We start from the raw sequence: 25997 nt of genomic DNA, 5'->3' as shown, positions 1-25997 counted from the left end.
TTATAATCTAAATCTCACTTTTTATGAAGGACATTAAGAACTAAACTATATACATGATGTCATTCAATGATTAGCCTCACCATTACATCAGATGTCTATTCTGCTTTGTACATCTGTTTGCTTCCTCTTTCTTCTCTGCGCTCTCATACACAGTCAGTTATACAGTATAACTACCAATAAATAAGCTGTTCTTATTCACATATTTCTTTCTATTGAGTCTGATAGTTTAATTAAAAAACAGCCCATCAAAGGTATTGTGTTCATCGGAAGCCACCTTTAAAGCACTGAAAGGCTAATCAAAAAAAAAGAAATCAGAGTCAGTGTCATCTGGCAACACACTATTCACAGAAGAATAATGCAAAAGCTGTGCTGTGATTTCAAATAGCAGGTACAACAATCAGTCAAGGAGAATGTTAGGTTAGGTTTCTGGTTCTTGTAAGTATCAGTTTTTACCACCAAGATCTGAACACATTAAAGGAGCAAATAACATGCTAACTTAGTATGGGCTTTCAATTTTTGTGGTTATTTTAATAGCACGGTGGACAGGAACGCTTCATCAATAACAGCTGTCTAGAAGCCAGATGTGTAACACCCGAGGAACTGCACGAATCAGCCTGCTACTTCTCACTTCCTTTGTGCACACAAACCAGAGAATTACATCCTGTCTTTCAAATAAAGTCTCTAAGGCTTGTCTTGAAAGCCCTTTATTTTACACCACCTGTTCACTCAAGAGAGAAAATTTATCCTTGTCAATTAAAGTTCAAAAATTCACAAAAATTAGGAAATCTGTTAATTTATATATATATATATATACACTGATTTACAATAATTAATTCAGCCCATACATGTACTCTGTACATTTTAATATTTTAGTGACTGATATAATTCAGATATCTTAATGTAAGAGTCCGTTTTAATATTTAAATGATCAATCTGCTAATGTTATATAAGACAGTAAATTCTAAACAAAACATTGTTTGCATTATTAAATCAGGTGGCCTATAAATGTATTAGAACAGATAGGCAAAACTTAGAAACTAATTCATCTTTTATTGCAGTGGAATTATATTAAAGAAAAATTGCTGCAGCAAGGTTGGAGGATATTTTTAAACCCTCTTCCATCCTCCTCTCTGTGCGTGGTGGCGGGATAAACCTGGGTCCTCATTCAGCCTTTTTGTCACAGTTCCAGTTGTTTTAAACTTTTTTTAAATTATCGCTCTATCTCTAAATATGGAAGAGCTTAGGTAAGTAGATATTAGTCATTCACTGACCATTTATGCTGTGGAAGGAAAAAAATACCCTACCCCTGAAAATGATTGTTTTTAACAAAACCAAAACAAAACCCCTCATTGTTCCTGTAAAATAAATCTAACCGAATAATTTTTTTTTAAGGTTGATCAGAATGTTGAGGAATTTTTCATTGACTTCCTTTTTTTTCTAAGACGTAATTAACATGAGACACAGAGGTCCATTTCTATTGGTCACTCTTAAAAAGGGGTAAGACAAGCGAACATGCCATTCCAATACAGCAGATGCGGGTTGATTTCCATTAGTAAGGATTTTGGCGAGAAGTAAATAGCCACTAGTCTAAAGCTTCCCAAATCTACAGATTAGTTGGAGTTTAAAACAATCAACACAACCAAACAACGGTGGCACACATGGCTGGATGTAGACCAAAGTTTATCTTCCTACCACATCAAAGTTGGGATCTCAAATCTGAAACTGAAACTCAAGTCGAAATTAACTTCAGACCCATGCTTTTAAAAATTGGAGACTCAATGTGTTTCCATGGTAACTGTACACAGTACTAAGGGTTCTCTGAAATAGTACATGAAGAGGAGTTGACAGTATTTTCCAAGTTTGTTTTTATTTAATGCTACCATGGAGCAGGTAATTACAGTAGGTAGGCCACAGACAGCAGCTGGGGGAGGACAGTGAGGGAGGTAAAAGAAAACCTCTAATGCTCACTGTTGTGTGAAATTATGCACCAACAGTGATATAGGACTTTATTTTACACATCTTTTCTAGTGGTGCATATACAGGTCCTTCTCAAAATATTAGCATATTGTGATAAAGTTCATTATTTTCCATAATGTCATGATGAAAATTTAACATTCATATATTTTAGATTCATTGCACACTAACTGAAATATTTCAGGTCTTTTATTGTCTTAATACGGATAATTTTGGCATACAGCTCATGAAAACCCAAAATTCCTATCTCACAAAAATAGCATATCATTAAAAGGGTCTCTAAACGAGCTATGAACCTAATCATCTGAATCAACGAGTTAACTCTAAACACCTGCAAAAGATTCCTGAGGCCTTTAAAACTCCCAGCCTGGTTCATCACTCAAAACCCCAATCATGGGTAAGACTGCCGACCTGACTGCTGTCCAGAAGGCCACTATTGACACCCTCAAGCAAGAGGGTAAGACACAGAAAGAAATTTCTGAACGAATAGGCTGTTCCCAGAGTGCTGTATCAAGGCACCTCAGTGGAAAGTCTGTGGGAAGGAAAAAGTGTGGCAGAAAACGCTGCACAACGAGAAGAGGTGACCGGACCCTGAGGAAGATTGTGGAGAAGGGCTGATTCCAGACCTTGGGGGACCTGCGGAAGCAGTGGACTGAGTCTGGAGTAGAAACATCCAGAGCCACCGTGCACAGGCGTGTGCAGGAAATGGGCTACAGGTGCCGCATTCCCCAGGTCAAGCCACTTTTGAACTAGAAACAGCGGCAGAAGCTCCTGACCTGGGCTACAGAGAAGCAGCACTGGACTGTTGCTCAGTGGTCCAAAGTACTTTTTTCGGATGAAAGCAAATTCTGCATGTCATTCGGAAATCAAGGTGCCAGAGTCTGGAGGAAGACTGGGGAGAAGGAAATGCCAAAATGCCAGAAGTCCAGTGTCAAGTACCCACAGTCAGTGATGGTCTGGGGTGCCGTGTCAGCTGCTGGTGTTGGTCCACTGTGTTTTATCAAGGGCAGGGTCAATGTAGCTAGCTATCAGGAGATTTTGGAGCACTTCATGCTTTCATCTGCTGAAAAGCTTTATGGAGATGAAGATTTCATTTTTCAGCACGACCTGGCACCTGCTCACAGTGCCAAAACCACTGGTAAATGGTTTACTGACCATGGTATCACTGTGCTCAATTGGCCTGCCAACTCTCCTGACCTGAACCCCATAGAGAATCTGTGGGATATTGTGAAGAGAACGTTGAGAGACTCAAGACCCAACACTCTGGATGAGCTAAAGGCCGCTATCGAAGCATCCTGGGCCTCCATAAGACCTCAGCAGTGCCACAGGCTGATTGCCTCCATGCCACGCCGCATTGAAGCAGTCATTTCTGCCAAAGGATTCCCGACCAAGTATTGAGTGCATAACTGTACATGATTATTTGAAGGTTGACGTTTTTTGTATTAAAAACACTTTTCTTTTATTGGTCGGATGAAATATGCTAATTTTGTGAGATAGGAATTTTGGGTTTTCATGAGCTGTATGCCAAAATCATCCGTATTAAGACAATAAAAGACCTGAAATATTTCAGTTAGTGTGCAATGAATCTAAAATATATGAATGTTAAATTTTCATCATGACATTATGGAAAATAATTAACTTTATCACAATATGCTAATATTTTGAGAAGGACCTGTAGGTGTGGAGGGTGCCGTATCTTTTTTTTTTTTTTAAATACCGTATTTTCCGCACTATAAGGCGCACCGGATTATAAGGCGCACCTTCAATGAATGGCCTATTTTAGAACTTTTTTCATATATAGGGTGCACCGGATTATAAGGCGCATAGAATAGAAGCTACTGCAGTCAAACGTTTGACTGGGGTTGCGTTATGCATCCACTAGATGGAGCTGTGCTAAAGAGAATGTCAACAAAACAGTCAGATAAGTCAGTCAGTCAAACTTTATTAATACACTACAAACCAGCGTTCTGATAACTCCATTCACTCTCATGGTAAGGTCTCCTCTACATAGAATTCTATTGAATAGAGCCAACCGCACGTTAGGAATGCATTGGAGTCTATGAAGTTGAAGTTGAACTCAAACGTTAGTTAAAACGTGAAAGGGAACTTTTCCCTGATTCAGTAAACACGTAAAAGAAACAGTTTGATGCACTAAATCAAACGTTAGTACATTCACAATATAGTAGCGTATAATATATATAATATATATATAATATCGTAAGCGTGTCTCTTGAAAGGTGCAATTTTGGGGTTGTTATACACACACAAGTGGTGTTGGACTAGGAGTAAGCACAGTACAGGTGTTTACCGCTATTACTTCGGCGACACCCCTGACTACGGTAGCCGTAATGCTGCAAGCGGTGCGGCTTTGTAGTTTACCAGTCGTACTGAAACATTTTGACAGAGCGCCGTGTACAACCAGTATGGATCAACCAATTAACCAATTGATCCGTATATAAGGCGCTCCGTATTACAAGGCGCATTGTCATTTTTTGAGAAAATTAAAGGTTTTTAAGTGCGCCTTATAGTGCGGAAAATACGGTAATTGTTTTCAGGGGCAGGATTCCAGTGAGAACTATATTTGATTTGATGATGCATGATTGCTGACTTTGCCTTACAGATGACTGCAGAAATTTGCAGACAGGTATCAAATCTGATTGGTCTTTTACCTCCGTGTGGAAGGTGAATGACAACTCTGTGCATAATCTATTGATGAACAACCTGCTATTGATCTTCCTGGCCTCATTAAGGCCAACACCAGTGCTTCGGTACTGATAAGGCAGTTAAAAAACATTATATTGTGCCATCAATAGCTTTTGGTCGTCAGTCAGTGGTAGTATAAGCAGCCTTATTTGAAAGGACAGAGCTGGTCTAATTTGCAAAATGTCAATGTGATTGAGATTTTCCTGAGAATCAGTGCAACAGTCCTCAGAGAGCATTTGAAATCCCACAGGATTTGCATCTGAACACAGTAATCACACAGTAATCCTGTCAACTGAATTTTTATGTATGCTCTGGCAGCCGAGGCATACAATACTTTTCCAAGATTAAGAGAAAAGACACACAAATTCAAACTGAACTCACACACTGCCCTCACAGAGAAAGAAGGAGGGAAAATAGATAACATTCTGCAAGCATTTTCTCAGGGGAAATTCACAGAAAATGAAATTGAAGCTAATAAAACTCTGACGTTCTGCTCTTTCATTTCCAAATGCAAAATCAACAGGTAGTTTAGCTTAACTACCCGAGGCCCATGCTGCACTTGAATAATTTAGCCTCCATGTACAGGACCCGCACTGTGCTGGTTGATATATTGGTTGTATATTACTGCTTGTTGTTCAAAAATGTTCTGATGCACCCTGAAGCCCTGCTGCAATAACACAACACAGGGACCAACAATGAGTCCCGGAGGCAGTTTATTATGTATTCTGAGAAATGAAACACACTAGACACCAACTTGTTAAAACTATACTCACGTGCAAGTTTTTCAGAACATGGACCTATTTGATCTAATTTGTTTTCTGTTAATTTATCCATTATTTGTTTCAAAGAATAACTAATCATATAAACTACTTTTACCAGAGCTGCACTCCAGCACCATTTTGAACAATTACTCATTTATTTTTACTACATTTTAGAGTGAAACTATATCTTTTTCCCCATATATTTATATGACAGCGTTAGTGGGTAATTGTAGATGTTTTGAACAGATTTTATAAACATTATAAAGTTCCTATGAAATGATATACCAATTAAAATACCTAAAAAAAAATTCACTTTAGGTAATTTTAAAACAAAATGCAACTAATTAAGCTTTAATTTTTCCAAGTCTGCAAAGAGGTGAAATATCCACCTGAAGGCTTTTTATTTCATTGCCTGGAAACCACCAGAGAAAATTGATAAACTATAAAACCACTTTAGAAAAAGAACCACTGTATGTTCTTTTCAGTCTCTTGCAGCTCTCGCAGCCATGTGGCGTGTCTCTGTCTCCTTTTTTGCTGCTCTTCGTGCCTACATTAGTGGTCTACTATCAGCATGCAGTTGGAGCAGAGCTTCGTGTCGTAAAGCTCAAGGGACAACAAGACATCTATGTGACAGCTGCCCCTTCTTTTCATTTTATGTTTGAGATGTGCCACACAGAGACTTTAGTTTCTTAAGTGTATTGTTGCATTAGCCTTCCTACATGAGTGTGGCTGTAATGGAGACAATGAGGGACTGTTATGAGTTAGACAACCATGAAATTCTGTGCAGACATTCTTAGTCTGGGGTGGCTGAATCCTAATGACTTTGGCGATCCCACAACAGTTCTTTCTATGAACTGATTTTTTTGAGAAATGTTGCAAAATCTTCTTAGGGTGGACAGTCATGAAAATGGGCACAGTCAATCATCCCCTACAGTTCATATACTGTAACTTTAGTCCCTCCTGTGCTCGGATAGATTACACAGTTTGTCTTCGACCAATGTTATGTAAATAGATGAAAGTCATCTAGAGCAGGTTGCATTCCTTGAAGCCCCAAATGTTTGTGCTAAGTAGAAAATATTTACATGATGTTAGCGAACCTTGTGAATGTCTTACAACCTGTCAACACCTACAGCTTTGCATTTTAAAATGCAGCATTTACAGTTGATCCTGAGCTTTAATCTTCCTCTGGTAAAGCCTTTCTTTTATTGATTTGGGTGTCTCATTTTGGTCATTGTCCTTCTGAAAGATCAAGTCTTGTGTCAGCATTGACTATTATTGGAACTGTTGATAATTCCCTCCAAATTGACTGTGGCCCCAGTTCCAACTGAAGAAATGACAGCCCCAAAGCAATATGTGTCCACTGCCGTGCCTCACTGTGTCAAATTACATTACATTACTACCAAGAGGTTCAACGTTGGTTTCATTTAACCATTTATCTATTTTCTATACCCGCTTCTTCCGTACAGGGTCGTGGAGGAGCTGGTGCCTATCTCCAGCAGTATAAGGGCGAGAAGCGGGTTACACCCCCGACAGGTCGCCAGTCCATGGCAGGGCAACACACAGGACAAACAACCATGCACATACCCATTCCCACCTAAGGGCAATTTAGAGACACCAATTAACCAAACAGTCATGTTTTTGGACTGTGGGAGGAAGCTGGAGTACCTGGAGAAAACCCACGCATGCATGGGAATAACATGCAAACTCCATGCAAAAAGACTCCCGCCCGGGAGTTGAATCGCAGTTGCCTTCTTCCTGCAAGGCAACAGTGCTACCAACTGTGCCACCGTGCAGCCCTTTCATTAAAATATTACACATATTATCAAATGGTTGTGAGACCTCAAATGTGTTCTTGCTCAATTTAGCTGGACATGGATCTTTTTTTTCTTTTTAAGAAAAGGCTTCCATCTTGTCACCATATCCCATACCCCAGTCACATTAAGAATAAGGTATGTAATTTTCATTTATACTACACAGCCATTGCTTGCCATGAATTCCCATAGCTCCTTTAATGCTGCTTTAGACCTCTTACCAGCCTATCTGACCAATTTTCTTCTTCTTTTCATTAGCTTTGGAGAAAAGTCAAATTCTTAGAAATCCTGATGCTGTTCTGTATTTTCTTCACTTGATAACTTCTTGTTTGGAAATTATTTTGAGCAATTCTTCTGATATCTTTTGACAATAAGATCCCTTTGATGCTTTGGAAGGTCTGTGCAGACAATGTTGTTGGTGAAAATATAACTAACCTGAAACTCTTTAAATGATGGCATAAATACCAACTTCTATTTAAAATTTATTTAAATCTGGTGGTTACATCTTAAAACAGACACATCCCCAGTTCACGCATATGCAAGCACATTATTTTAGCTTTTTTATCATCCCAAATAAAAACTTGTTTTTCAGTTGACTAGTACAGACTAAATGTGGCAGTGAAGGTGGAAAACATTTTTATGTATGCCATCAGAAACATTTAATGTAATTTATATGTTTCCATATAAATCATTAATGAAACTATCAGAGAAAAGTGATAACATAATAGTTTTAGTGCTGCTTCAAACAAAGTTGTTGGTAGGGTTTTTATGATTTTTGTATTGTTTATCACTCATCTATGTGCTTTTCCCTCCTTACATGTTATAGGAAGGGAGATGGTCACAAGAATAAGTTATGCTTTTATTCTTTTATTCTTTTATTATTTTATTAGGAGCATCTGGGGGCTATTCACCAGGTCCCCACTTCCCACTTCCTCTGTTTGTTTACAAATGAACCCTAACCTTTCTGACCCCACACACACACACACACACACACACCCACCCTGAATGATGTTTGAACTGTGTGTGACCAAGCATGTATAAATAAAGAGAGAGGGGGCTAATACTTCGTAGTCTGTAGTGCACAGCTACCCTTGCCGCCAGTAAAACTGACTCTGTGTCGTTCCTTACCTCTGAGTTGATTAAATAATACCTATCATTAAGTTGGTCCTTCGGAGCTGGATATTATAAGAACTAAACGGATTTTATTTTTCTTGCAGTGACTGGCGAATCTCCGGAGACAGCCTGACATCGAGTTAAGCGCTGCCGCACAGCCGCACCTAGGCCTGGTGGCTGAAAGTCCCAGTGTGTGACGTTTGCATCTGGCCGGTGGCTTATTGTCTTGCTCGATGCCAGGTGACTCTGGAGGTCCAACAGAGTCACCTCAGAGGTGAGACGGTTTTAAAATACAGTACATGAGATAAGAGTAAGCGCTATAGAAATAAAAGAAGAAAAGTACTTCAAAGTCGTTTGGTAGTGTGTTGCCGCAAGAACACTGCATTGGATAGGTTTTATTTCGCCGCAAAGAAATAGCAATAAATTTAGGTAGGATCTCGCCGCAAGGAGATCAGAGACGACTAGGTGGTTCCGCCGTAAAGTGAACTGGATAATTTGGTTGGTAACATTCCGCCGGAAGGGAATGAAATCAAGTGTTGAATAATGAAGAGATCTCATAAACTAAGCTAGGTTGACCATACATATTGCTGAAGGGACATAAATATGTTAAAATACTAACCGTGTGAGTGCTATATTATTGTTCTTCCTATTTTTATTACACATTAACCATCATCTCCTAAACATCAAGGTGGGGATGATTGTGTTAATTGTGCTTTAATTTGGGAAGATAAGTTTGGTTTTTCACAAAGTGGAAGTTTGAGTGTAAATAAGTTAAATAGTTTCAATAGTTTCAAGTAAAACAGTTGATGGATGGAGATGAGAAAAATAAAAAACATAAGAAAAAGATTAAAAAGCACAGAAGTGCATCAATTAAGGTGTTAAAGAGTTAAAACTTTCCTGCAGGAAGTTTCGTTTGTCTTAAATATTGCGATCAGTCGGAAAAGAAAGGAGTATAGTGCATGTTATGGTGGACAACTGAATGACTGACTCATAATATTTCTGTGTGCAAAATCTGAACCTATACTAAACTTTTTCATCTGCCTCTCACACACACATACACACATATATGGGATTTGAGTGCAACATCTGCGTTTTTGAGTCTGGATTTTAGAAACCTGCCCTTCATGGCTACTCTACCAGAGACGCTTCTTCAGCAGGGCCTGAAAGAGAGAGATCTGTCTGCCTGTCTGTCTGCCTGTATGTCTGCCTGCCTGTGTCGTTCCTTACCTCTGAGTTGATTAAATAATACCTATCAGTTGTAAGGCTCTTTGATTATTTAACTATTTATAAAAACAGTTTTTTTCTTTAAAAACTGTATTTGCTAAGCCTGCGGAACAGATGGTAGCAAAACCACACAATATGTTTGTTGTCAAATACCTGAAAACATGAGACTTCTGATTTTTTACAAAGCTCTGCCTGGTAAAACTGGGCTGTATAGATTATCTTTAATACTTTGTTCAATTCAAACTTTAAACACATGTTTATGCAGTATTAACTTTTAAGTTGAATGTGTAGTTGTGTTAAATAATTAAAATAATTTCTCATGTTCTTCTCATGAACTAAACAAATGACATATGAACATAAAACATTGAACATAATAACGATGAATAATAAAGCAATAACCGCAGCAGTTAATTACATGGGGTGTCATGAGATGTAGCATCATGAAATCTTGCAGTGGTGAAATCTTCAATATCTCTAATCAAACAGAAGTCTGTCCTGTAAAGCTCTATCTTGTTGTTTTGTTTGTATGTTTGAGACTCTTATTTTGAACAACGATAAGAAGTAGCTTCTGCACTGACAGAGTTGGCCAATTTGCCAGGCTGACAACACTCAGCTACAAAAGCGCTAATAATCAGCAGCAACACACAGTAGCACAATGACATTACATGTCTTGGTGTTACATAAAATCTGCTTCATTTCCCCATTTTCAAAGGAGCAAAACATGCTTTTTTCAATATGCTGACATGCATGACAAGAGAGGAAACAGTATGACGGGTGTTTTGGACCTTAATTGGATAATTCTATACTCAACATAGATTATTTAAAATTAAAATTGAAAGCATTTTTAATGTTGTCTGGAGACCGGGACCAATATGGAGTTAGATAGGCATAAAACCACAACATATAGACTAGTCAGACCTGGACTAGATCATTTTACACAGATTACAGAAAAACAAAACCATAAAAGTCTTAGTTTTGGATAGAATATTACAAAAATCTCATTATATCACTACAAATAATATTTAACCATGGTTGCAAGTTCTTCTTGTTGTAAGGTCAGTTTATTTTGAATGTGTCACACATCAGAGCCATAGCTGTAAAGTTTCTATATATGTTTTGGAGTAGCACATGAACCCAAGTAGGAGACTCCAGTTTCTTTTTAGCAGCCTCTTACAGCTCTTTTGCTTCTCCTGGTTCTAATATTAAACACCTTTCTGACAAACACCTAACATTATGTCAGCCTCCCCCAGTGAACTCACAGGATTAAAGAACTGTAATATGGCTTAGCTCTGGTGCATTCAGGTTTACCCAAAAATTAGAGTTTAAAGTGGCAGATCAAAGGGCCGATTGCCAAATCAGTCCAGCTGAAAATCTAATTGTCATGACACCCTTGTACATCTTGACATTGATAAAAATAAAAAAAAACTGTAGAGACAGCAACACCTAAACCCAGATGAACATTTGGACTATCAGTTGTGCAGAACTGAGAGCTGATGTGGAAAAAATGAAAATCAGCAGTTACATTTCAGTCACAGTTTTCCTGTTAAGCGCAGAAAAACAGCTGCATTTTGTTGGATTTGTTGACTAGAAAATGTGGAAATAACAGTGCTCTTCAAGCATATGAAGGTGAAGCTAATTAACACATTCAATGAACCTGCAATTTTAGCTAGAAGCTTTGCTAGTATTTTTTAGTTTGAAGTTATGTGGTTGACAGGATAAAAGCATTTTTATTCTCCGCTTGAACAGTTCTGATAAACAACATTCCCCAAATCAACCACAAGGTTAAGAACAAGAATGAATGAATAAATACTGTAACTGACTGTGCTTTTACAGTTGTTCTTTTAACAGTAACGCTTAGGTTTCTTTACCGTTCTGCTGTACAGAGGCATACAGAGATCCTGACACATGCATAAACATACCTACAGTACATGCAAAAGTATATCACATTACAACCACAAACCTCATTGCATTATATTGAGTCTTTTTGTCTATCAAACTTACAGAAGCCTTAACACATCATAACTGTGATGTGGAAGGAAATTATGCATGGTTTTCTTAGTGTTTATGAATAAAAATATAAAAAGTTTGACATTTGTATTTAGCCCCCCTGAGTCGATACGTTGTATAATGGCTCCCCAAGTTGGAGAGCAACTTTTTTTAAATGTTGGCTCCGTTCCCTACATGGCTTGTGGCAAGCTGCAAACATGAATTTCCTTCAAAAATTGTTTCTTTTTGCCACTCTTCCTTAAAGGCAACAAATAAACAATGGTGACAGGTGATGAACTGTATTAACTGTCTGCCAAATGTAGGCTAAAAAGTTCAGATTTGGATTCATCTGACCAGAGGACCTTCTTTTACCTGTTTGTTGTGTCCCCCACATGGCTTGTGACATAATTTAATTTGACTTTATATGGTTTTCTTTCAAAAATGGCTTTCTTATTACCACTTTAATTTGTAGAGCACACTACTAGCAGTGTTTTCGACAGATTTTCCAAACTGTGCTCCTCCAGAGTTACCAAGAAGCTCTTGGGTGCTTTTCTGATGAATGCTTTCCATGCACCATACTTTTTACATTTTTGAATGATGGATTAAACAGGCTGTATGAGATATTTAAAGCTTTTGCTATTGCTTGAGAACCCAAGCCTGCTTTAAACTTCTGCACAACTTTATGCCTGACTTTACTGCTATGGTTTTTGTGTCTCTTTTACATTTACTGATGAAATGTTCAAAATAAAATGTACCTCTAAGAGTAACTTCACCACCATACTTTTTACTTCTACTGGACTAATATTATTTTGGAGTAACAATACTTTTACTTGAGTACTTTTTTTGCTACTCTATCCTCCTCTGGTTACTTCACTGAGGAAAAAACAAACACGTGCCCTTCTTTGTTATTTTGTTAAGATGTTATATTTGTTATGTTATGACCACTTAAAACTGTGCACATATATTTATATTATATTGTAGATATGTTTATACTGTTTAATTTGTACTGTATTGCACCGACTACGCCAAAACAAATTCCTTGTATGTCCAAAAACGTACTTGGCAATAAAGCTTTTCTGATTCTGATTCTGATTCTGATTCAGAATTTGGACATAATTTAATTTTTTTTGTCATTTTGATTCCATGACAAGACATCAATTACTTAGTACTTGAGAAGTTTTTTCATTAAATACATTTTAATCTTATTTGAATAATTTTAAGTAATGCTTCTCTTCGTTTTGGCTAATGTCCCACCTTTGGAAATTAGACATAAATGAAATCTATTTACTAACTCGGTGACTTCTCAAGGAAATCTTTTTCACTGGATTTTATTCAGAGGTAATAGAGTAAGGTGGGAGGGCTGAACATATATCTACAGCACATTTTTCAGGGTTTTTATTTGTCCAAAAATGTAAAAGCTTTTTCATTATACTTCACAAATATGCACTACTTTGTGTTAATCTATCACATAGGATCCCAACAAAATCTGCTGATGTTTTTAGTCGCAATTTGTAAAACAGTTCAAGAGATATGGCATAAAGGTTACAAACACTCAGAGAAATAGTTGCCTTACCCCTAAAATCTAAAAATGTTTGGATGCCACAGAACTACTCATGTAAACACTTTGTATTTAGTGTTCATCAGTTATGGTTTGCCTAATAATCCTTTACGCAGATATGGCTGATGAAAAATGCCAGGCTTGTCTTTATGCTGTAGAATATTGTTGTAAAATTAGCAAATATTAACATTATTTCTATTTCAAATGAATTTATTCTCTTATTTACCCCACCACTCCATTTAACGTTTCTAGTGTGGCTGAATATTTAGCTCATGACTTTGGTGTGTCTAAAACTATTTATTAAAGGCTTTTATATTGCATAGAAATCTGGTAAACACTTTCATGTGTTTATGTTGTTTTCATACCTTTTGTACCCTTTTTCCTTTGATGTCCCAAGAGGGAACTCTACGTGACAAGTAAATCCACCGTATTAGTCTTAAGTGCAGTATAATTTGTGGGGTACTTCATGATTTCAGAGCTGGATGAGGAAAGTGTTCAGAGATTGATAAAATAGAGAACAAAGCACAGAAAAGGAAACACAATGCCTCCTTTTGAAGCTCCAGACACATGCAACGGCAGCACTAAAAGCAGCCTTTTAACAAATTTACTTGACTCATTTACCAGGATTTCTGGAACTGTGAGATAAGTGCTTGTGAAAAAACAGTAGAAGATCATACTTAAAAGGCAAACTTCTTACTCATCTCTACAGACCTTTTGTACTTACATAAGAGCTGAGAAACAGGGTTGGATGTTATTTAGTCATGCAGAATATAAACCCACAACAGCTGAGAGGCTTTGAAACTGATGCCCTGCACTTTTGTGCACATCACAGATGATGTTCGAATGAACTACAATGAGCTCCGCGATGGTGCATTTCACTCCACACTGGATAGCTTTCTGCAGAACCAAGTTTTCAAATCAACTTTTACTTTTCAGAGGAATGAGTGAGAGGTGAAGCAGCAGCAGGCAAAGACCTCGTTGTGCCTTTCCACTCATCCCCGTAAGAGGATCCGACGTAATGGGGTTTCCTCTCCACTTGCTCCTTCTGCTCAGCAGGAAAAAAAGCTGCACCAAACTTCCAACAAAGTCTAATACTTCTATATTCTTGTCACATTTTACAGCAACTGAGATGATAAGTTCCAAGTGGTTCAGCTGTGACCTCAATGTAAATGTATGGCGGTACTTGTGATCTAAAATGCAGTTAAATAAGAGTAAAAGCCCATAGAGTGTCAAGTGGTTGTGATTATCCAAACCACACATTGAACTGATGTAAAAATCAGGCATGCTACTTATTAAAGTCCAAAAGACAACATTTATTAGTTGTGCATTAAACAACAGAGCAAAAAACATGCTCTGGAAATGTCTGAAAATATAAAGACTAGAATACAAATGAGTTTGTTAAGAAATTTTTTTTTTCATATAGGAAGCTCTTACTTTCCTGCATAATAAAGCTGCCCCCCATGCCATTGGGCATAACATTAATATTAATTGTTCACAAATTCATCTTAGCAGGCGACTGACCCAACAACTTCATGTCAACAGCAAAGACAACTTGTCTAACATAAGCGGAATGTATTAATTTTATTAAGTCTGCATAAGCAGCTCAGGCTATGTCTGCCTATATGTACATATATGTTTCTATATACATAGTTGTAACCTTTAGCTATTTGAGTCTCCTTATGCAAACACTACAATATAAACTCTAAAATAAAATTTCAACATAAAATTAGCAGTTGTCATTGGTTGAACTATTGGTTGAACTATTTCACAGTTTGTCATGTTACCACCACAAACCTGCATTTTATTGGGATGTTGTGTGTAAGCTATAATTGTACAATGAACTGTACAGTCTCACAGAGGTTTTCTAGCTTTATCCCAGACGTGTCTGCAGTGTTTGTTGGTCTTAATGCTGCTGTTTGTTGGTTTGTTCGCTAATAAACCTCTGAGGGCCACATAGAACAACCAGATTTATAATGACATTAAAATTATGCAGACGCTATTTGCTACAAAAGTGACATCTGAAGGCATTTGGTTGAACTAGACTTTATTTAGGGGTATCAGAGTATGTGGACTGAGTATAAATGCATAAAGCCCTTTTCAGATTTCGATAAGTTAACACTCTTGATAACAATGTGCTACTTTGTTTAGGTCTATAAAATCACAAAGACAAAACATAGAAGGTTTTTTTTTTTTTTTTGTATTGTGACAAAATGCAAGAAAGGTCAAAAGGCATTATACTTGTGCCCTAGTATCCAAATAGATAATCCTAAGGAACTTTTACCTGCATCCTCCAGTCATCATTGAGCATTTCACTAACAAGCTATAATGCTTTAGAGGACTTTGTCTAAAGTTCAGTGTGTTTGCACTCTGGGCTGGGAAAACTGCAATACTCACCGATGCACCAGCCAATTTGAAAGGGCAGGTGGGACTGACCTTTCCTTAAGTAAGTATTGATTGTTTGTTTCCCTGTTTGTATAACTGCATGCTTGAAGAACACAAGTAATTTAAGGGAGGGACAGGCGAGGGCGGGGGCGTATGTTGTGCAGGGCACTGTGACTCCAAGGACATAGAATTGATAAAGTAGGAGGGTGTAAATATTAAGTACTTAACAGACAGCGTGTTATTTTCATCTTGTAGAATGCTATTGTTAGGGTAGCTGCAGCTATACTACTCATAGCATGTCCAGATTACAGAATTTGCTGCAGAGTATGCATCAACTCCTCCTTGGCAATTAAAATTTATTTTGGTCAAATACCTAAAGGGTTGAAATTAAAATGAGTAGGAAAAGTTACAGTACTGAATGTAATAGTGTCCTAAAATGCCAAGTTTTGATGCCATGTAAAACATTATGAACATGAAGTCAGGCAAAGTCAAAGAGATGAACCATCTCTGTCTATCTATCTATCTATCTATCTATCTATCTATCTATCTATCTATCTATCTATCTATCTATCTATCTATCTATCTATCTATCTATCTATCTATCTATCTATCTATCTATCTATCTATCTATCTATCTATCTATCTATCTATCTATCTATCTATCTATCTATCTATCTATCTATCTATCTATCTATCTATCTATCTATCTATCTATCTATCTATCTATCTATCTATCTATCTATCTATCTATCTATCTATCTATCTATCTATCTATCTATCTATCTATCTATCTATCTATCTATCTATCTATCTATCTATCTATCTATCTATCTATCTATCTATCTACCAACCCGCCTACCTGTCCCATCCAACAACCTACCTACCTACCTGTACAATGTAAGATAAACGTCAATTTAATTTAGTCACTCTTCAAAATAGGAATGACAGAAGAACATGCCATGCAGATAAGACAGATGTGTGTTGAACTTTGTAAATCGGGAAATGGCAAAACATAACTCCTTGCCTAAACTTCCCATTTCTACAGTCAAACAAGGCTGGATGAAAACATTGGTTTATGTTGCCACCAACCACAGTGAGCAGGATGGTAAAAAAAAGTTTAAAAAAAAAGAGCTCCAAAGTTCACTGTTAGAGAACTCCAGCAAGCAGTAGGATCTCGGGATCATCAAGTCTACATAACAGCCACAAAACAGCCAGACAGTTATTTGTGAGGCATGGCAAGAAAAGCCCTTAACACCACTGCCATCATATGGATGTAAAATTTGATAAATGCTGTGGTAACTTAAATTGATTTAAAACTTAGCTCAATATTAATCAAATTTGACTACAGGTGGATCTGACATGCATGAATGAATATGTGGACAAGGACCTTGTATCCACTGTGAAGTATGATGGAGAGTCAGTCATGCTCTGGATCTATTTCTTTTACAAAAACCTAAGGAAATTTGCTAGAGTGAATGACATTATTAACTCTCTGAAATACTGTAGTATTTTGTTTTATAAAAGACCTATGCCGGATCATTGACAACGAGTCATTATTGGGTCTGTCAACAGGATAATGATCCAGAACAAGTGGGCTAAAGAGAAGACATTATAGGAAAGATTTACAGAGATTGTAAAAAGAGTAATGGTGAAAGTTCCCTTTATCCATTGGCTCCAGCCTTGTAGAATGGTGTAGAAGTAGACTAAGAGTTGACCTCTTGGGAAAATGACTGTACAAAATCATGACAGAATAGTTACCAAAATAAATGATGACACGAGTGACTTTGTAATAAATTTCTTACTTTGTTTTTTTTTTTCAGTGAATAAAATTATTTAAATTAACGGTTGGATTAAAAATCTGCGTAAATTAGAGCAGCTGAAATACATTTATTTTAATGTTTTCAATGTTTACCATGTCATTTCAACCCTTAAAGTGGAGGTTGCTGCGCATTAAAGGGGACATATGCAAAATCCACTTTTCTGTAGGAGTGTATATGCAAAATCCACTAGAGTCTGTAGGAGTGCAGAAAAGTTGAATTTAGTCTCTTCAGGTGTTGTGGAGATATCTTTATATTCTGTTTGGTTGATATGTTTCAGTCCGTTCAGTTTTCTCTATCATATGTTATGTTTTTCCAACTGTTATGTCACAGTATTTGCCGGCTGACCAATTTCGCGTATCCGCCATTTTTATTTCTCGCTGCAATTTTTTCGTCCAAGCTCCAGTATGCCTACGCTGCAAAAGGATAAATTCGGTTCGGTTGTTGAATGTATTAACCCACACAATTCATTACAACGTCCCCCAGCATCAGAACGTCTTAGAAGTGGCTGGTTAAATTTTATTTTTCATGAAAATGTTCCCACATGAGTGGAGAAATACCTCTTCGCCTGGGTGAAGTACGTCAAGGACGAGTTCTCTCGTAATGTCCACCAGTATCAAGAAGGTTTCACTGAAAGACTTCATCTGATTAAGGGGTCAATTCCCCCTGTCTATGGAAACGAAGGACACAGGAAAGCGGTAAACTGCAAATAACGTTAAAATGACAACAAACTTAGGTCTTAAATGTTAGACATGAATTTATTGTATGTTGATATGACGTCCTGACCATTGTTTTGATAGCAGTAGCATCATAGTATGGTGCCTTCTGCTTATGTCAGTGCTGTGTGCTGCTTTTAGCTCCTTGAGGTCATAACCGTACTTCAATTTTTGAATATTATTATTACATTAACAGTTTTTCATTGTTTTGCCGTTTTGTCATGTTTCTTTGGCGCTAGAATTATTGTATCTCTGCTATCAAACTACAAAAATTGCAGAATGGGTTAAAGTAAAACGTGAAAACTAAGAATTTAAAAGCATGGTATGTCCCACTTAAGGTTATAGCACCTTAGTCGTCTTGCATAAGATGGTGTCACAGGTGTGACAACTGTGTACATAAATGAAAGACTTTTATCAAAGTTTATACTTTTTATGTCTCACTTTAAAGGGTTTGAGCTCAATACTAAAACACAAATTCACATATTTGTTGGTTCTTGTCCTCACTAATCTAGTTTTGACTTAACCTGAGCATGAATAGGAATGGGGTTTTGCTGGAAATAAAATGAGTGTGCTGGATTTGTAAATCAATCTAAAGGAAACAATTATTTTAAAATTCCATGAAGAATAACTTGTTTATCACAATCTTCTAGATTTTATGACGTTAAAAAGCCAGAAATGTATCTCAGTATATTATTTATCTGACTGCCTTGCCTTACAGATGGACTGAACATTTTGATTCATATTTTAATTCTACTGAATAAGCCACCCTGTTAATGAGTGATTGGCAGTGATTGGACCATTTTGGTAGCTTATTGTACTCATCCATATCCCAACGCTGCTTTAATTTCAGTCCACAGGGTAGATCGTGCTAAATTTTCTCATGGGAGCTTTTAGAAATATTCTACCAATATTTCTTGCATGTTCCAGTTAATACTGTTAGAAACATTTGCAGTTCTACATTTTCAGATTCCACAGGGACACATGCACAATAGCAAAGCAACAGACTTTTATATTGAATGTCATAATGCAATCAAGTGTTGACAAAAATGCCCTTTGTTTTCAATATTTTACAGAGTTATGAAAGTTAAATTGTACTTGAGGAAATCTGTGATTAATGGCATGAAAAGCAGCTCATTAGCAAAAGATAGAGAGAAAACACAAAAGCTGTAATCAGTGGTTTGGTTTATTAAATGTCCACAGGACACTTTTGTCTTCTGTCCTTCAGTAATTTGGTGGTTAGTGAACATATAAAGGGGCTATGCAAAACTATTCACACCCCATGAACTTTTTCACACTCTGTCACACAACCTTTAATGTGTTTTATTTGGATTTTATGTGATAGACTTACACAAAGTAGTATATGACAGTGAATGCTACAAAAAGGACACATGGTTGTTATTTAATGTTCTCTTAAAACCTGTACAACTTTGTGTATATTTATATTACACTTATATTAATCCAGCACCCCTAACTAAAATCAAATAAAATTTACTGCAACCGATTATCTTCAGAAGTTAACCAAGTGATATCTTTGTGTAATTTAAACTCAGAACAAACACCAGCCTGAAGACTAAGGAATACACCAAACAGGTCCAAGATAAAGTTGCAAAGAAGCTTAAAACATTGTTAGGCAATGAAAAAAATTTGTCAAGCTTTGAGGATTTTATTGAGCATTGTTTAACGAATCATTTGAAAATGCAAAGAGTATTGCATAACTGGAAACTTGAGACGTAGCAATCAACCTTAAAAATCAAGCAGGGAAAGGAAAGTATTAACCAAAGATGCAGCTAAGGGACCTTTGGTAACTCTAGAGGAGCTACAGAGATCCACACCTCAGATAAAAGATTCTGCCAACAGGACAACTGTTATTCGGGCGCTTCACAAATCTAGACTTTATTACAAAAAGGTAGAAAGATAAGCCGTTAATCAATGAAAGCCAGAAGAAGTTCATTTTGAAGTGTGCCACAAGCCATATAGGGGACACAAAAAACATGTTCTTGCTCCAGTCAGAGAAGATCAAGAGTGGAGTTTTTGGCCAAACTGCAAATCCCTATGCACAGTGAAAAACTAACAGTCCACATCACTCTATTCCCACTCACAAAGGACAAAAATAATTGTCTCTAGATCTACTTCAAATTATTGCAGTAACTGTAGCAAAATTGTATTCTTTAAAGTAGTTCATCAGAAGACCTGAATAAATATGTTCAGCACAATTCAGATATAAGTTAGCAAAACATTTTAAAAACGATGTATCCTTTGCATTTCACTTCACAATTATGCACTACTATTTTTGGTCTATTATATAACAATTGCAGTAAAATGCATAGCTTAACATAGTAGCTTGTGATTTTAAGGTGACAAAATGTGAAAATGTACTTTTCGCAAGGCTCTGCACTGTAAGTATGTGCCTACTTATGCATGATTACCCACTCATGATCCTGCATATTTGACACACCATCTGCGTTTTTTATAATTTATCATCTGGCTGAATAGTATAGCAGAGATGTGACTAATTGCCTTAAGCAAAAGTCCACCAAAAACCAGATTTACTTAACCTCTGCTATTTAGTGTCACATTTAGAGCTTGCAGTGTCATTCACACACACATTGAGCCTTCTTATTCCTCTGGTGTCCATCTCCTCCACTGCCAGCTGAAAGGATCACACTGCAACTCTTCCATCTCCTTCAAATCAGTCACAGCAATGATTCTGTGAAAAAGGAGAGCCGACTGGAGCCTGTCAGTGCTATGAGAGCAGAGGACATCAATGCTTCACTTAGACAGCTATTCTAAGGGGGCCGCTTCCCCAGACAGGAAAGACAAGACGGAGTTCACCTGGATTCAATACAAGGTTTCTGCCTCAGCCTTCAGGAGAAAACATGCAATGCCGAACAGCAGACTGCACTCTCTGATGTTAAATGTCATCTGGATAAAAATCAATTTTATGATTCATTCAAGAGGCTAAAACTTACAAATGGACAAAAGTTGCCTGGTCCTTTTAACTCCACGGTCATCCTTCTCCTTCTTATGATCGAGAGCAGAAAGCAAGGGGTTGGGCAATTTTTCAAAAGGTGCACAGCATCATAGCTGCTGATAACAATTCCTAAGTTTTGCAGATTGATTTATTTTCCTCATGTGGCATTGTTGCTTCTCATTTCCAACGCAGCTTGAAAGGCACAGAAATAAAAACATCTTAGCAGCAAATCGGCCTCACCATAGCAACAGTATTGATCAACCCTCTTGGGTCCTCAGAAAAATCTATCCCTCATGTCAATTTCCCAGCATTAACAGTTCAGCAGCCACTCATGTCTTGAATAGACGGGGCATGATATTTGGAATCTGGCAATAAAATCTGCAATCATTATTTAGCTTCCTTGATGATTCATTTATCACAGGAGTGAGGCACCAAATGACCTATTGATATTCAGGAAGAACAATGAGGTAAGTAGGCTAGGAGGGCATCTCCAGAGGTTATTGCTCTTAGACTTCAGGAATGCATATTCACCTTTAAAATCTAGATTATGTTGCTGTGAAACACTTTACCTAAGAAGGTGTTCTCTCAAGCATTCTGTGATCTTTTGGGGGGTATCTGTTCATAGTTCATGAATTCCAGTTGACGATGACTTTTGTCTTTTGTCCAAAACACCAACAACAATCGATGATAAATGGGATGGGAGCTCTCAGTTCTGCAGTGACTATGAGCCTTGCAAAGATATACTCTTGATATGTTTTACATTTTTAATATCACAACCACAAACGTTAAGGAATTTTATTGTTCATTCCATCATTCAAAAATAGAAAGAGTATGGTGCAACTGCAAACAAAAAAGACATGGCCACCTAAACTGACAGGCCACACAATGAGGGCATTGGTCAGAAAAGTATCCACTCCACAAACCTGATCTTTATAGAAAATTGTGTAAGGAAAGCCATTGTTGAAAGAAAGCTTTAGGAAATGCAATTTGCAGTTTGTCACAAGCCATGTAGGGGATGCAGCAAACATGTGCATGTGAAAAGCATGTGCTGATCAGTCAAAACCGAGATTTAAATTTTTGGCCCACATGCAAAACACTATGTGTGGAAAAAGACTGCCCTGTGCATTACTCTCAACACACCATCTCCATCGTGAAACACAGTGGTTGCAGCATCAGGCTGTACCGATGCTCTTCTTCTACATGGAAATGGAAGCTGGTCAACGGTATGGAAAGATAAATGAAACTACGTACTGGGCAATCCTGAAACAAAACCTGTTAGAGGCAGCAAATGACTTGAGACTGGGATGGAGATTCACCTTCCAATAGGACAACAACCCTAAACATACACCCAGCACTACAATGGAATGGTGTAGATCACAGCATATTCATGTGTTAGAATGGCCCAGTCAAAGGCTAAACACCATTGAGAATCAGCAGCAAGATTAGAAAACTACCTTTTCACTGGCTTCATGAATTCATTGAAGATTTTGGTTTTAGCATGTAAGAATATTTAAGGTTAATGAATACTTTTGTTGCCCTGTGATGGACTGGCAACCTGTCCAGGGTGTACCCTGCCTCTCGCCCATAGACTGCTGGAGATAGGCACCAGCTCCCCTGCAACCCACTATGGAATAAGTGGTAGAAAATGACTGACTGAATACTTTTGTAAAGCACTACATAGTATCATTGGTTTTAACTAAAAGTTGCATGTGTGTCAGTTACACCTAGTGCAATGTATTATTAAAAACAGGATCGTGCTGAGGTGTAGATATTTCTAAAGGAAACTTTTATATTCCCATCATTCAAGTGTGTCGATTTCATTATAGTGATTAAATCTTGCTTTTTGGCAACACTTTTATGAAAACAAGAGGAAATGCAGAGTGATGGATGAAGCAGCATGACAACCTATGTCACTCCAAAGATTTCTCAAGCTTGATTACGACAGCCGAGCTTCAGCGACACATCGCGCACAAACCACACTTACGCTTTGACAGCTTGATGCTTACAGACGTGCAGGTCCAACTGGTAGGAGGAGGAAAGACTGAAGGGAATTGGGGAGTGATATTACTTGCAGATCTTACATAGAGCTTCATAAATAGATTTTATGTGCACAGCGGGCTAATCAATTTTTTTTTTTAAAGTATTCCGAGCATGACTGGAGCTTTTTTACCAAACTGGAATCATGAAAATGTATTTTGCCAACTTATTCTACAACAAGTGAACCAAAAGCAAGGCTGAAAGCTGTGGTGGAGTCCATTTGTCTGGCCAATTGAGCCTCAAAACCCACAAAATAGCCAATAAATAAATAAATTATGGAATTGTGTGTGTGGAGCTTTCTGTATGCCTTTTTAAAAAGGAAAAAGATCGAGTAGCTAAAAGCTTAAGTATGTTGATGGTCTTACAGTTGCAGTTTAACTGATACTTACTGTCAAGCCAATGCTCTGTCTAATTGAATTGAAACAAAACACTGCACGGCTAGTCTGTGAGAAGCAATCTGCAACCACAAATCATTAGCACAAACACTCCAGCTTCAGCTCTACTGTCCCCATGCACACAGGATAGCTGAACACAATTCTGCACACTTGAAAGAGTAGCTATGTAGTATTTCTATTAATTAGATATTTTGCCATGGAGCTGTGCTGTAAATATTTAATTTGGTGTATTGGTGCCCTGCTGCTGCTGCTTCCTGTTTTAATGCAGCACCAGCAGCTGACTGTAAGCAGGATAAGGAGATAGGGCCACCAACACCTTTTTTCAGAAATAAGTAGTTCAAAATAAGCCTCATCGACTCGCAGCCATTTGGTTCAATAAGGCTGCAAACTGTTTGAAAAGAGAGACCTTGTGGAGATAAAAGCAAGTCAACTCAACCATAAAAGTTTTAGGTTTAAAAAACCTGTTCCCCCGTGTATATATATATATATATATATATAAACACAGTCTCTTTGTACAAGATGCTCGTATAATGTGCAATCTCCTAAAACAAGCCTGTTATTCTCAAGAGGGGGTAGTTCAGTTTGGGTATGATTGTGTCAGGCTGTCAATGCCCACTCATCCAGACTCTGGAGTGAGACTAGAACAGACGGGAGCTGTTCTTTCAGCACCACCGGGGACATGCAACAGCGCACTCAGCTGTCGGATACACGCAGTGTAGTGGTTTGGAAAGCTACCCAAACTCACAACACCTGCCCTTCTAGAAGCCCACGATTTATAAGGTGGACAAAATTCTGATTTAGAATATAAATGAAAACTAAAGCAGGAGAAGTAAAGAAGATCCACTTTTTAATTGTTCCTCTCAGAGAGAGAATGTAGGCGCATCACTTCCTCTGTCCCCCTGAAGCGCAAAAATACCAGGAGACTGTTCGCAGTGTTGGGAATTAAATAATAAAAAACATGAAACGCACAGATACAAAAAAAAAAACTTGCTCTGAGACTTGCCTGAAAGAGGCGTAGGATGTTGGCAACCATAATCGACACCGAGCTTGCCGAGGCTCCGATCACTCCCACCACTTTCTCAGGCTTTACGAACACCGGCGGTTCCCCGTTCGTGCACCTCACGTCTGAGGTGTCCTTCGTGATGAGGGCTTGCACAAAAGTTAAGGACTGCTCAAGAGCATACGTATCCCTCGAACAAGTGTCCAGTACCCTTGCGCCTAGGGTGATGTTGGGCAAGAGTTGCTCGTCCTGGTTGATCTGGTCCAAAGCGTACATCATGGCCTCCAAGCGCTGGATGCCGTTCTCCTTTTTCAGGTCCCCGCACGGCGTGCCGTCGGGGCCCCTCGAGTGCACCGGGAAGAGCCCACCGAGTGTCAGGTGCCCCTGTGTCCGTATGGAGTGTGGCGCGTAGGTCTCCTGAAGCAGAGCAAAATCCGCCACGGCGCTCAGAAGCCAAAACAGCCTCCACACACAAACACCCGGACGCGCCATGCTCAAGTTTTGTAGGAAGGATGGAATCGACTGATTGTGATTTTTTAAGTTTGTTAGAAAATCTCCATTTTAATCACCAAGGTGGAGATTCAACAAGCTGGGCCGAAGAAGCGAGAATGAGTGGACGGCTCAGGCAAAATGCGCCCATCGCTGTGCAGCGAGAAGGAGCGAGCTGCGAAGCTTGTTGAACAATGAAGCCCCCAACAGTAATTCAGCTCCCCCTATCCATTAGACGGAGAGTATCAGTGATCATACTCCGAAGACTGACTGTTTTAAACACAAGAATGCCACCCTCTGCTAAAATCTAAAACGGCTTAACAACCGTAATTCAAGCAAATTCCGCGGGAAAGAGGGTAGTGATTGTCTCTCAAAATCAGCGCTTAAAATAAAAATTGTGCACCGGCAGAAGTGGGTGACATTCTTCCTGCCCACAACTCCACGGAAGCGCAGGGATGCTTGGCTCGGCTGTGGTGTCTGTCTCCCATGGGTGCATAATCATCTCCAGAGCCTCCAAAGAGAGAAAGAGAGGGAGAGCGCAAGAGAGAGAGAGAGATAGAGACCAAGATGAAAAACAGAAAGATTAATACCCACGTAAATGAGGGATCAATGAGCAGAGGACTGAGAAACCCCGGCTAATTATATCAGCGCCTTTTTCCATCTTTGCCACCGGTCGCATTTAAGGGCGAAATGAATGAGAGATTTCAGTGTGCGCGCCGAGTTTTCAGCTCCCCCCTTTCTTCTCTCCATGCGAGACGTCACTCAGCTGGCAGTGGGGTGGCGAGGGAGGGGGATTGGCACCACTACATAGGAAGGTTTCCAGGAAGTTGTCCCCAGACTCTTAAGAAGGGAAAGGCGACGAAAAGAGACAACATATACACTTAAATAATGAGAAAAAATCTGTGTGACTCTCATGGTTTCTCTCTGTTGGCTACTTCCTCCTGAAACACACACACACACACACACCAGTACACAGAGAGAGAGAGAAGGAGAGAGAACTGCATTTCTTTTATTTTGATGTTGACACTGCCAAGCGTGAAATGGAGATTGGTGGGATTAG

General features: G+C 38.3%; 1 protein-coding gene across 3 annotated transcripts in view; it reads right to left on the bottom strand.

Annotated features, from left to right (window-relative positions):
• LOC124872272 (metabotropic glutamate receptor 7-like) overlaps positions 1-25767 on the bottom strand; it is a 143719-nt gene extending 117952 nt beyond the window's left edge. The window contains exon 1 of one of the 3 annotated variants that reach the window (XM_047372058.1): positions 24452-25767. In XM_047372058.1, the coding sequence (XP_047228014.1) occupies positions 24452-24940 (489 nt within the window). In that variant the 5' untranslated portion in view covers positions 24941-25767. The remainder of the gene's footprint in view (positions 1-24451) is intronic. The other 2 variants (XM_047372077.1, XM_047372067.1) reach the window with 2 other exon arrangements.
• Between the last annotated feature and the right edge of the window lie 230 nt (positions 25768-25997).

The sequence above is a fragment of the Girardinichthys multiradiatus genome, chromosome 1, assembly GCF_021462225.1.
Source record: "Girardinichthys multiradiatus isolate DD_20200921_A chromosome 1, DD_fGirMul_XY1, whole genome shotgun sequence".
Taxonomy (NCBI): domain Eukaryota; kingdom Metazoa; phylum Chordata; class Actinopteri; order Cyprinodontiformes; family Goodeidae; genus Girardinichthys; species Girardinichthys multiradiatus.
Note: the sequence above shows the minus strand (reverse complement) of the source record. Positions and strands in the feature narration are given on the sequence as shown.